The 11,156-nt window shown below is 42.8% G+C and overlaps 1 protein-coding gene across 1 annotated transcript; it reads left to right on the plus strand.

Annotated features, from left to right (window-relative positions):
* The first annotated feature begins 2,579 nt into the window (after positions 1-2,579).
* Positions 2,580-6,405, plus strand: LOC119358574 (cytochrome P450 85A1-like). Its single transcript, XM_037625056.1, has 8 exons — positions 2,580-2,874; positions 3,773-4,097; positions 4,713-5,114; positions 5,217-5,303; positions 5,392-5,470; positions 5,564-5,670; positions 5,779-5,903; positions 5,991-6,405. Exons 1-8 carry the CDS (start codon positions 2,663-2,665, stop codon positions 6,076-6,078), a joined length of 1,425 nt encoding a protein of 474 aa, XP_037480953.1. The 5' UTR covers positions 2,580-2,662; the 3' UTR covers positions 6,079-6,405.
* Positions 6,406-11,156: the final 4,751 nt, after the last annotated feature.

Here is an 11,156-nt window from a genome sequence, read left to right on the forward strand (position 1 = left end):
ATAGCAGCTATCTTAATTTTTTTTGTATGAGAAGGTCTAAGACCATATATTAAGTAGCACATGCCCTCACAAACCAACCCATACAGAAAAATAAATATACATTCTAATTCGTGGGGGGAACCGAAGACTTTTTTCTCTTGCATCCAATGGCGGTGCTATATGAGCATAGCTCGATGCCGTCTCTGGGCCTCCATCTCAATGTTGCAGCATTTTCAGCCCAACAGCTTCTCGAAGTATCAGCTTGGAAGTCGTTGATATAGACCAGAAGATGCAGACGTCCGTGATATGAGATGCAAATCCTTGTCCCTGAGAAGAAAACATCGAGAAGGGCTTGTAGAAACCCAGAAGACCATGAAAGTCGACCGAATCTAGACGGATCTACCAGAAACCTAAACCGACAAGATCTCGGACGACTCATCGTAACATAGCTCCATACACTCTCTGCCGGTGAAAAACACACCAACGAAATAGAGAAAACATTATTCCTAGAGAGGGATGGCGGCATTTCACCTCCCTAACAAAGAACCTAAGTCGACCTAAGACCTGTCGCACCCAAGGTCGCGTCGTGAATCCCACTTATGCAATGACCAGGCTAGGTTAGGTCACACCGAATGTGGCCAACGTGTCGAGCTGAGTCGCCAGCCCGGACCAGCCACCGCAAATTCACGCATGTCAGCGTGCGAAGCATGCGACCTTCCCTGCCATATCGTGCGCTCCTCAAGGGCACCACATCTTGGAAGGACCTCCCCATCGCCACCGGCGTTGCATGGGGTTTGACTAACTATAAACCAAGATAAAAAAAAACTAACGACATGGCTGTGTCATGTAGGAACACCGAGACATGCAAAAATACAAATTAATCAGAAAATTAGCAGTATATATACTCCCTCTCAATGGGAATATAAGTTGGGTTTTTATGTGGGGGGAAATGTGTCATATTATTAAAAATACATATTTTAGATTCATCATTGTATGAAATTTTTAAATACTCTCTCCGTCCGGTGAAAAGTGTATATATAGAAATTTTAGGATAAATTATGGAGTGAAGTAAAAAATGCATTGAAAGGATGCAAGACACCATCTCTCTCATCTTTAATTACCCAACCCCCAATCAGCTAAAGGGGTGTTTGTTTCCAAGGACTTTTTTGTGTAGGGACTAGAAAAAGTCTCTCTTAAAGACTTTTTTTACCAAACGGGAGGGACTTTTTAGGGATTAAACTAGGCATTTGGGACTAAATAAAGAAGACTCTCAAGGAGAGTCTTTTTGGGACTTTTTGAGACTTTTTCAACAATGCCCCTCCATGCACCCATTGGCCCGCCACCCCTGGTGTTGTTTGATTGTTATTTTTTTATATACTAGGGGCAACATGGTCATTTAATAATCTCTAGGAAGGGACTAGGGACTTTTTAGTCTCTGGAAACAAACGGAAAGAGACTTTTTAGGGACTAGGGACTTTTTAGTTAGGACTAGAAAAAGTCCTAGGACTTATGAACCAAACATGGCCTAAGTGCATGTTGAAATTAAGGAGACCATGTGTAGAATATTATTGGTCTTGATTACCGTATAATGAGAGAGAAACATTTTTTTCTACTTTAAAGTACATTGAAAAGATAAAAGTAAAATTTTTTTGGACAAATTTTAAAGCCAAACGTACTCTTCACCGGACGGAGGGAGTATATACTCTCTCTTCATCACGAATTACTAGTCGCGGAAATGAGGAAGTATATGTTTAGATTCATCGTTTTAAAAAGTTATGACACGACTTTAATTTGCCCCGCCAAATCAAGGAGCAGGAATAGGGGGAAGATATCACATGATACCATGTTTAAAAACTCAAATTTTGATGTTTCAAAAAATACTGAAAAAAACATGATGCGCAGAAGACATGTTCCTACAATCCCTTAGAAGTTCCAATCCAAAATCGAAATATACATGAAAAAAAAAGACAAATCCACACGTGAATGGTGACATTTCTGGTTTATTTTTTTGACACTATTCATGCTGAATTTGTATTTTGAATTTGAATCTGAATTTTTAGGGCTAGTAAACACATATCTTGTTAACAATCACAACTTTTCTTAGAATTTTTTGAAACATGTAAATTTGGTTTTTGTGACATGGTATCATGTGATGGTTGGTACCCGTAGGAGTAGCATGTGTGTATGGCAAAGGCAAAAACCAAAGAAGCACACGTCCACACATGGGCAGCAGCATCTCGGCAGGATACCCGTCCCTTTTGACCGGATGGCCGCAAACCAACACGCACACGGACGGCGCCACGCCGATTTCGAGGCCAAGCATGCGCCTCCTAGCCGCATGCCTACAGTATTTTGTTGCCTTGTGTAGGAGTAGTAGAATTTCTCTGGTTGTGATGCCATCTGACGATCAGACCCATCGTCTCGATCCCCTCATCCCTCCCTCCATGGTCAAGACCTCACCTTGGAATGGGGACCCTCATCGGAAAAAGAAGAGTAATTTTCACAAGGAGGGATGGATAATTAGGCGGAGGAATCCTCCTCCTCCCCTATATAAAGGAAAGGGGCATCCATCCTCCTCTGCCTAACTCCTCCAGCACACACACAACACAAGCAAGAGAGAGCCTGCCTCTTGAACTAAAACAGAGCATCCAAGAGGCAGAGGCACAAACGAAGAAAGAATAAGATGGCGCTCCTCCTTGTACTGGTCGGTGTTGTGGCCGGCGTTGTGCTAGCGAGCAGCCTGCTGCTGCGCTGGAACGAGGTGAGGTACGGCAACGGCCGGAGGAGGCATGGCGATGGCTGCTTGCCGCCGGGGACAATGGGCTGGCCGCTCTTCGGCGAGACCACCGAGTTCCTCAAGCAGGGGCCGGCCTTCATGAAGCACAGGAGCCTCAGGTGCGTAGCTAGCGGGCATATGATTATGCATTCTTGCTTGCGTCTTCTTCCCCGGATTAGCTAGCTCGTGTGTCTTCGCCGGGATTTGGGGGATTTTGTTGGAGATCAAGTTGGTTGTGTTGTGTTGTGTTGTGGAGAACTCAACTAGAGAATAGAGATGGTTACTTACATGCTATTGGTCTCTCCAATAATAGAGAGAGAACCACTCGCTCTATTTTTGCCGCTCTGGCTCCCTCTTACCTCCTATTTTCACATGAAAGATAAGAGTATATAATATATCTAAGTCGTTGGTCTCATTAATTAGTGATCTGATTAAGTCTTATCTTCTTACCTCACATGTAAAAAAATAGGATAAGAGGAAGTATGTTAAAATTTGCCTTATTATTTGTAGTTTCTTCTAAATTTGTTACTACTACTATTAATTAGCAGACCCTTCTTTTTAAAGAGATTTTTCAGTAATTATACTACTCCTAAAAGTTGCTCCTGCCTACACGAATCGATGAGCTACGGAAATGTGCCGGTTTGGCAGCTGCTTTCCGGCTGTGCAAAGTGACGGGGAGAGCTGTGTCCCCCTAAAGCTCACAAACAACACACGCTCATCACTGCTCCAGCTCCCAAAGTACCATTCCGGATGTAAATTATTATGACACAGATCAAAAGAGAAACATCCCCATCATTGCCCTCCACTGTTTTTTCCAGAGAGAAAACTGAAATATTACTGCTCGTGCATAATGAATGAATAAAAAAGAACAGAGGATGTTAGCATAATCCCATGCCTAATCACAGTGTTTGCTTGCATGCTTGCCATCGAAAAACACATCAAATATATTACCGCTGCTAGCATAAGCTTATTTGATTGAAACTACCGAGGAATTAACATGTGTGTGCGCTGCTGCAGGTACGGGAGGCTGTTCAGGACCCACATCCTGGGCTGCCCCACGGTGGTGTGCATGGACCCGGAGCTCAACCGCCGGATGCTGCTGCAGGGCGAGTCCGGCGGCCTCGTCCCCGGCTACCCGCAGTCCATGCTCGACATCCTCGGCCGCAACAACATTGCCGCCGTGCACGGCCCGCTCCACCGCGTCATGCGCGGCGCCATGCTCGGCCTCGTCCGCCCGGCCGCGCTCCGCACCAGCCTCCTCCCCAAGATCGACGCCTTCATGCGCGACCATCTCCATGGCTGGGCCGGCAGCGTCGTCGATGTCCAGGCCAAGACCAAGGAGGTCAGTGCAGTCCCTTCAATCAAATCTACTAACGCGTAGAGCCGTAGGGTACACAGGCCACCTTTACCGTACATGTAGATGTAGAGGCAGTTGGGTGGCATGTTGGAGTACGTTAATGGCAGCAACTACTTCCATCTTAATTCTCTGTGCAGCAAAGATTAGTTCACTCACTGCTTTGCTATGAAAAAACGGCTAGTTTGAAAATAGAATCTCAAAGCTTGATGTTTTGCAAAATCGGTCCACGGTTTGGGGGATATAATACATGCAGCTGTTCGTGTCAAGTGAGAATTTTTTGTTCAAATACATTTCGTTTGTTAATTGTTTTGCTTATACTAGCTGTTGGACGCCAGATGGATCAGTGATAAAAATAGCCTTGTTGCAGCAACAGCATCACTCTACACATTCCAAAGTGGTTGTTGCAGAGTTTCATAGTATCCCACTGCAAAAACAGAGTATCACATTTGGAGACATCATCATTACCCGTTTCCGTTTGCCGCTTTTGTGGTGGTTGCAGAGTTTCATAGAAGCATCTTCTGCTTGCATGGGCATGGCAACAACATATCACAGAATCTTATGTCCTCATCATATCTAACTGACTTTCACTTTCCATTTTAGATGGCCTTGCTATCTGCGCTCCGGCAGATTGCCGGCATCACAGCAGGCCCACTCTCCGACGCCCTCAAGACGGAGCTGTACACGCTTGTGCTCGGCACCATCTCCTTGCCCATCAACATTCCGGGGACCAGCTACTACCAGGGCTTCCAGGCTAGGAAGAAACTTGTGTCCATGCTAGAGCAAATGATCGCGGAACGGCGATTGTCTGGTGACGCTCACGATGACATGCTGGATGCTCTCTTGAGAAGCGGCGACGATGGGACCAGGGAAAAGCTCAGCGACGAGCAGATCATTGACTTGCTCATCGCCCTCATCTACTCTGGGTACGAAACCATGTCGACGACTTCCATGATGGCCGTCAAGTACCTATCGGAACATCCGCGGGCCCTCGACGAACTCAGGGTATGTACTATGTACACATAATCTGGAAATCAATTTTGATTCCTTGAAAAAAGTCCATGTGCTTCTGGACTTTACTGACGACATTTTCACTTGTGAATGCAGAGAGAGCATCTTGATATCAGGAAGGGGAAATCGCCGGAGGAAGCAATCAGCTACGAAGATTTTAAGTCCATGGCCTTCACTCGAGCTGTAAGTAGTAGTAGGAGATAAAATGCAAAAAATTTAAGTCAGAGTAGGAAATTTAATATAAGTATGAACTGATGGATATACCATGCAGGTCATTTTTGAGACGCTAAGATTAGCCACAGTTGTGAATGGGCTGCTGAGGAAAACTACTCAGGATGTAGAAATGAATGGTGAGTTGTGCTTGGAATTTACTCTGCTACTGAAGCATTCCCCTGCCAAATATTAGTTCATTTCTAATGCGATATGTTATCGATTTCTTCCAGGGTATGTCATTCCGCAAGGCTGGAGAATCTATGTTTACACGAGGGAGATAAACTACGATCCGTTCATGTATCCTGACCCAATGACCTTCAATCCATGGAGGTGGCTGGTAAGTAAGAGAGCGAACAAATATGACCGTCAAAATATCACTAAAACATACCGCCTTGGCCCTAGCAGAAGAAGTTCTAACCTATTGTTGCCTACTGAAAATGAACAGGAGAAGAACATGGAATCGCACCCGCACTTCATGTTGTTCGGAGGAGGCGGGCGGATGTGCCCTGGGAAGGAGGTGGGCACGGCAGAGATCGCGACTTTCCTCCACTACTTTGTGACCCGATATAGGTCTGTTCAACCTCTTCTTAGTCCACACCGATTCCATTTCCAGAATTATTTACTGACAGGTACTTGGCATTGGCTTTGCTTTTTCAGATGGGAGGAAGAAGGCAAGAACACGATCTTGAAATTCCCCCGGGTGGAGGCTCCCAACGGGTTACATATCCGAGTTCAAGATTACTGATCTTGGAAACATACATTTTGCAGAGTTTAGGTAGATAGGGCCCAGACTGAGACGACAAGAGTGCAATTTTGCGCCGATGGAAAGATTAGATCAGCCTTGTAAGAAATAGGAAACATACGTATAGTGTAGGTATTATAGGTTCAGTAGGCACTTGACGTAGAAGGCCACAAGAGGCAACTTCTTCTTCATCTTTGTGATCAATTACATATGCATGATAAGCATCGCTATATATGTGATATGTGACTTGAATCTGATAAGCGGAAATACATATATGTGTATATCTGGTGTCTTGAATCTGATGATAAGCAGCACCATATCTATCATCTATTTAAGAAGTTGCTCCCCATTATTGGACGAGACTTGCCTGCTCCCTTTCCGTGCTCCCGCATACGTGGCTTGATTTGATTGGAACAAAATAAGGCCCGGCCCCACCCCTTTAAAATCAGGGGGAGGGGGGAGATGATTAGATTAGAAAGGAAAAAAAAAAGACAGCCGTAGGATGAGTTGAGAGCATGGATGGGAACATGAAGAGGGAGCAGGCAAGCCGGATCCCCCATTATTCCCTATTCTTTCACCATGCACACTGTCCACATCAGCGATGTGCCACGTCATCCCCATTATAGTATTTCTCTTACATGCGCATTATCCACATCAGTGGCCCATGCATGTACGTATAATCTCAGGAAGTTTGTTCTCTCGGGCCGTTGGCTGCATGGGAGGTGAATAAATGGGCAATATTTACGTGACCGGGCTAATTAGGCCTTCAAAATTCGGAAGACAGACAAACAGGTTGGCCTCCTCCACAGATTGAAGGTGTCTTCTCCCCTTCCATTCTTGACCCACTTCCCTTCCATGTGTATATACTAGACCATGACGGCGCGTGTTACTGCGCCCGTCCTTTATGTAAATATAGGCATCTTGATGCATCAAAGTTATGATGAACTTTTTTTTATTTACAATATAGAATGCATGTACTTGTTCTGGGGAGAATAATATAGATGAAATTTTCTTTATTTACAATAAAAGAATATTGATATCTTAGGAGGATAATATAGATGGACTTTTCTTAGGAGGACAATATGACAAATACAATTGTAAAGATTAGCTACTGAACCCCGAGGACGTAATTCTGTTCTAATATGATAGAACTTTTAGTTGCATCACCACAATATTAATTGTAATCTTAGAAGAGAAGGATAGCGAGCTCGTTCTACAAATAGTATGTGGGATATGAAATTACTGAAGTTAGCATTTGGTTCTAGGCAACTAAGGTCTTGATGATGGCACGAAGTTGGAAGCTCACCAAAATATTTGAGAGAGGACGAGGCGAATGCGGCTCAACCCATTGTTCCCGTCCAATCTTGCATAAGAATCTTGTATGGTTGTTTAAGTAGATATCCATGATTAGGTACATATGAATCTTTCTTAAGCATGGAGAGAGAACTGGATGAGATCCAAGTGCATGTATTAGCTAGCTACAGTGACATTCTTTGCCACTCTTTTATATGTAAATCTCCTTGCAGAACTCATGACCTTAAATCTCTGCAACTTTAGTTGGTCATCATGCACTAAAACAATATGAATGCTAGAGTGTATCAGGTGAAACAGACCAAATATTCAAGAACTCTTAAATCTCAGAAATAGTTACAGCAGACATCATCATTATTTAGTACAAAGTATCCACAATCTGAACACAAAATAAAGCAAATTGGTATAGGCCACTATATGAGCAGGGCATGGTAACTCCAGACGCAGCTAAAAAATCACCATTGAGAAACTGGATTTAATGGAATAACATGTTTTTGAGGATCCTGGCGTAAAACTTGAGATAGTTCTTCATGTTCCTTCATGCTTTTATTTTTCACATTGAAAATTGCCCTGCATCATTTTTTCTGTTTCTTTGTAAAGTTGTGCCGAAAATTAAATGACCTTAAATGGAAGAAGGTGCATATATGTTACCTGAACTTCTCGGACAACAAAATATATTTCTTCTCAGGAAGGTGTCTCTTTTCCTTGTCCTGATATCAGCCTAGTAGCTACACACTTTAGTAGAGGAAAAGTAATTAGATTTTATACCTAAACAAGGGAAAACTTCAGGTGAGATTGTTTTATCTAAAATAAAACGATAAACATATTTTCCCCTAACCAAGTTCTGATTTTCTCCTTTTATATACGTTTTAGGGTAATTATCTTCACCAACCTTTTGCAAAAGGAAATAAAATTATCAAATACTTTTGTTGTAACGCAAATGCCATGTGAATTATCCACAAAAATATAAATGAGAAAATTTGGTGAGTGAGCAGCTGGCTATAAAACGGTAAGTAGCAAGTATATATTTTTCAGGTCAGTCCTCACAAAAAACACAAATCTAGCATAAAAGTCTGCACAAAGTTTCTTTGTAGCTCAGGCTACATGGAACCTCTTATCCTCAACCCTCCAGCCTTGCTTTGAGATCCGTACTCTCCAACTAACTAACAACAATAAGATTTCTCTTTTTTGTTTCTCGAAAATGAAACAACATATGAACTTCAAACTTTGCACACCGAACAAATATTAGAACATCAATGTGTGAAAAAACTTTCAGATTTTTTGGTCTGATATAAATATACAAAATGAGATTTTCTTTGAATAAAAATATTATTTCAAGTATTTAAAATACATGAAAAAATCTGAAAGTTTTTTCCTATATTGTAGTTAGAATGTATTGTTGTTCTGCAAAATTTGAAGTTCATAAGTTGTGTCGTTTGAGAGAAACAAAAAAGACAAATGTGTTTGCACGGATCTTGATGCATAAATGGATGGCAAAGATAAGGGGTACCGTGTAGCCTGAGCTACAGAAAACCACACTCGTCAAAAGTCTGCAAGTTGATCCATGTTAGTGAGAATATGCAAGAAATCAAAGAGGCCACATTAATCAGTTGGACTGACATAGGTTTCCCTCTAACTTGTAAAAATCTAACCATTCGGTTCACCATCACCTGCAGATGACTCACAGACATACAAAGTTAAATGATATATGAAAACATCTTGGACAAAGTTAGACAAAAAATTAGTTGCAAACAATGCAATACTACTCCTTCCTTGTTCTTGCCTTTCCTGATGTCAGTCCAACTGATTAGTTGCAAACAACTTTAACAAAGTTACACAGAAAACTTAGTTGCAAAGAATAAAGTACTACTTCCTTTTCCCATTGCCTTGCCTTGATGGTCGGCTCTTAAACCCAGTGATTCATTTGTATATTTATAGCAGCTAATATTACACCCTAGAAATATACATATGTTATCTCTTTTTTTCTTCTCAATACAACAACCAGATGAAGCAATCTATGAGCATTGTGAGGAGGAAGTCTAGTGCACAGATGGACGCGGCCGGTGTCGTGTTGAACACGCCAACAAGGGGCAAACAGGCTGCGGCGGCGCTGATCCGCGATGGTTAGAGGGAGAGAGGGAGGGGGGAGAGGAGGGAGGGAGAGAGAAAGATCATGTGCGCAACAGATCTCACCTATAGGGGGAGGCACTTCACCGCCACCGCCGCCTGTGGTGCTATAGATCTCACCTGAAAGGGGGCGCTTCACCGCTGCCGCCGCCCAAGCACAATTAGGATGTGGAGGCGCTGGGAGAGAGAAGTCGAAACGAAGGGAAGGAGGGGCGTCGAGTGAAGGGAGACGGGCGTTGTTTTCTCGTGAGTTTTCAATGGGCTTCCTGCGAGAACGAGGCCAATTAACCTTGTGACTGCAATTTTGTTGCGGGAGCAGCTGCCCCAGCTCGTTAGCGATCCTTATTAGCGAACGGATCTAATCTGATTAGGCCTGATTCATAGCTAATCTAATGATCAGGAAGGCTCAAAAGTGATGATCAGACGGTTGGCAACGCTGGTGGCCTGAGAGGGCTGGAAAAGTGCTCAATTATAATGTATCTAAATGTTCACTTTCTCTCCATGTCCCTCCCATGCCTCCTCCCTCACAAGATCACCGCCTCCATTCCTGCCATTGCTGTTGTCTCCTCATGATTGTAGGCAGGACAGAGCTCTTGCTATCCTCCCTGTGTTGGCGTTCGTCTCGGATCCATTCCATAGTTTCCGTGGGAAGGAGCAATCGATGCCCCCAATCATCATGGATTCATCTATGATGCTGTAGGCCAAACCCCATTGATATTGTCCCTTTCGCGTCCCTCTACCATGGCAGCAGATGTTTCTTCTCCATCAATACCCATCTATGTCAGCGCATATGGCTCCTTCATATGCTTTTTTCCTCTTTTTCTGACAGTATATTCCATATGCATGCTACATGCGGATCTATCAATGGAGAAAAATCAAACAAAGGTTGTGCATGTGCTTTTTATTACGTCAAGGTTGTGCATGTTCTTAATTACACTGACCTCCCGTGTTTTGTTTAAAAAAATTAGCAGCCGATGCGTTCTATTGTACAATTTTATTTTATTCAACCAGCAAGACTGCCTACTAATTAGATGCTTGCAGAATGCCTCAACAACCTAAGAAATTTCTTAGGAAGTAGTAAGATTTATATATTACTCCCTTCCCTAGAATGTTATGAGTTAGCTATTAGCTATTGCTATTTGGTAGAGTTTGAACCTGCCTAATATAGTAATATGTCACCCGCAAAAAAAAGGAATATGTGACCGCGAGTAATCCACGGTGACCACAATTTCAGAAATTGAACATGCTGCCTCGCAAGCAAATTTTTGCGGTTGGCTACTTATGGCTGATACCGGTGGTATGGATGGAAAAAAATATCTCTATTTAAGTGGTTCGCAGTTTTTCTTTGCATATTGCTTCTACCCTAATCAATAAACCACATTAGTCATTGCCTAGGATACTACCTAACATCACCCAAAAAAAGCCCCCTAATTCAGAAAACATTCATACTATGCAGATATTGATGTGAATTATATCCCTCATCGATTTTTATCTATAACCTATCATATTGTTAGTCGAACTACTCTTATTCACTACATGTAAATTGATCTAATACATTGCTATGAATTCCCGCAGCAACGCGCGGGGATTTATCTAGTATACGAGATATGAGGTGACTTATATCTGGTAAGCTGTACTAGTAC

Source organism: Triticum dicoccoides, chromosome 2A (assembly GCF_002162155.2).
Source record: "Triticum dicoccoides isolate Atlit2015 ecotype Zavitan chromosome 2A, WEW_v2.0, whole genome shotgun sequence".
NCBI classification, from domain to species: Eukaryota; Viridiplantae; Streptophyta; class Magnoliopsida; order Poales; family Poaceae; genus Triticum; species Triticum dicoccoides.

Coding starts and splice junctions, on each gene's coding strand:
- LOC119358574 (XM_037625056.1), top strand. CDS start 2,663: ATGGCGCTCCTCCTTGTACTGGTCGGTGTTGTGGCCGGCGTTGTGCTA. Junction 2,875..3,772: donor ATGAAGCACAGGAGCCTCAG/GTGCGTAGCTAG, acceptor GCGCTGCTGCAG/GTACGGGAGGCTGTTCAGGA. Junction 4,098..4,712: donor TCCAGGCCAAGACCAAGGAG/GTCAGTGCAGTC, acceptor TTTCCATTTTAG/ATGGCCTTGCTATCTGCGCT.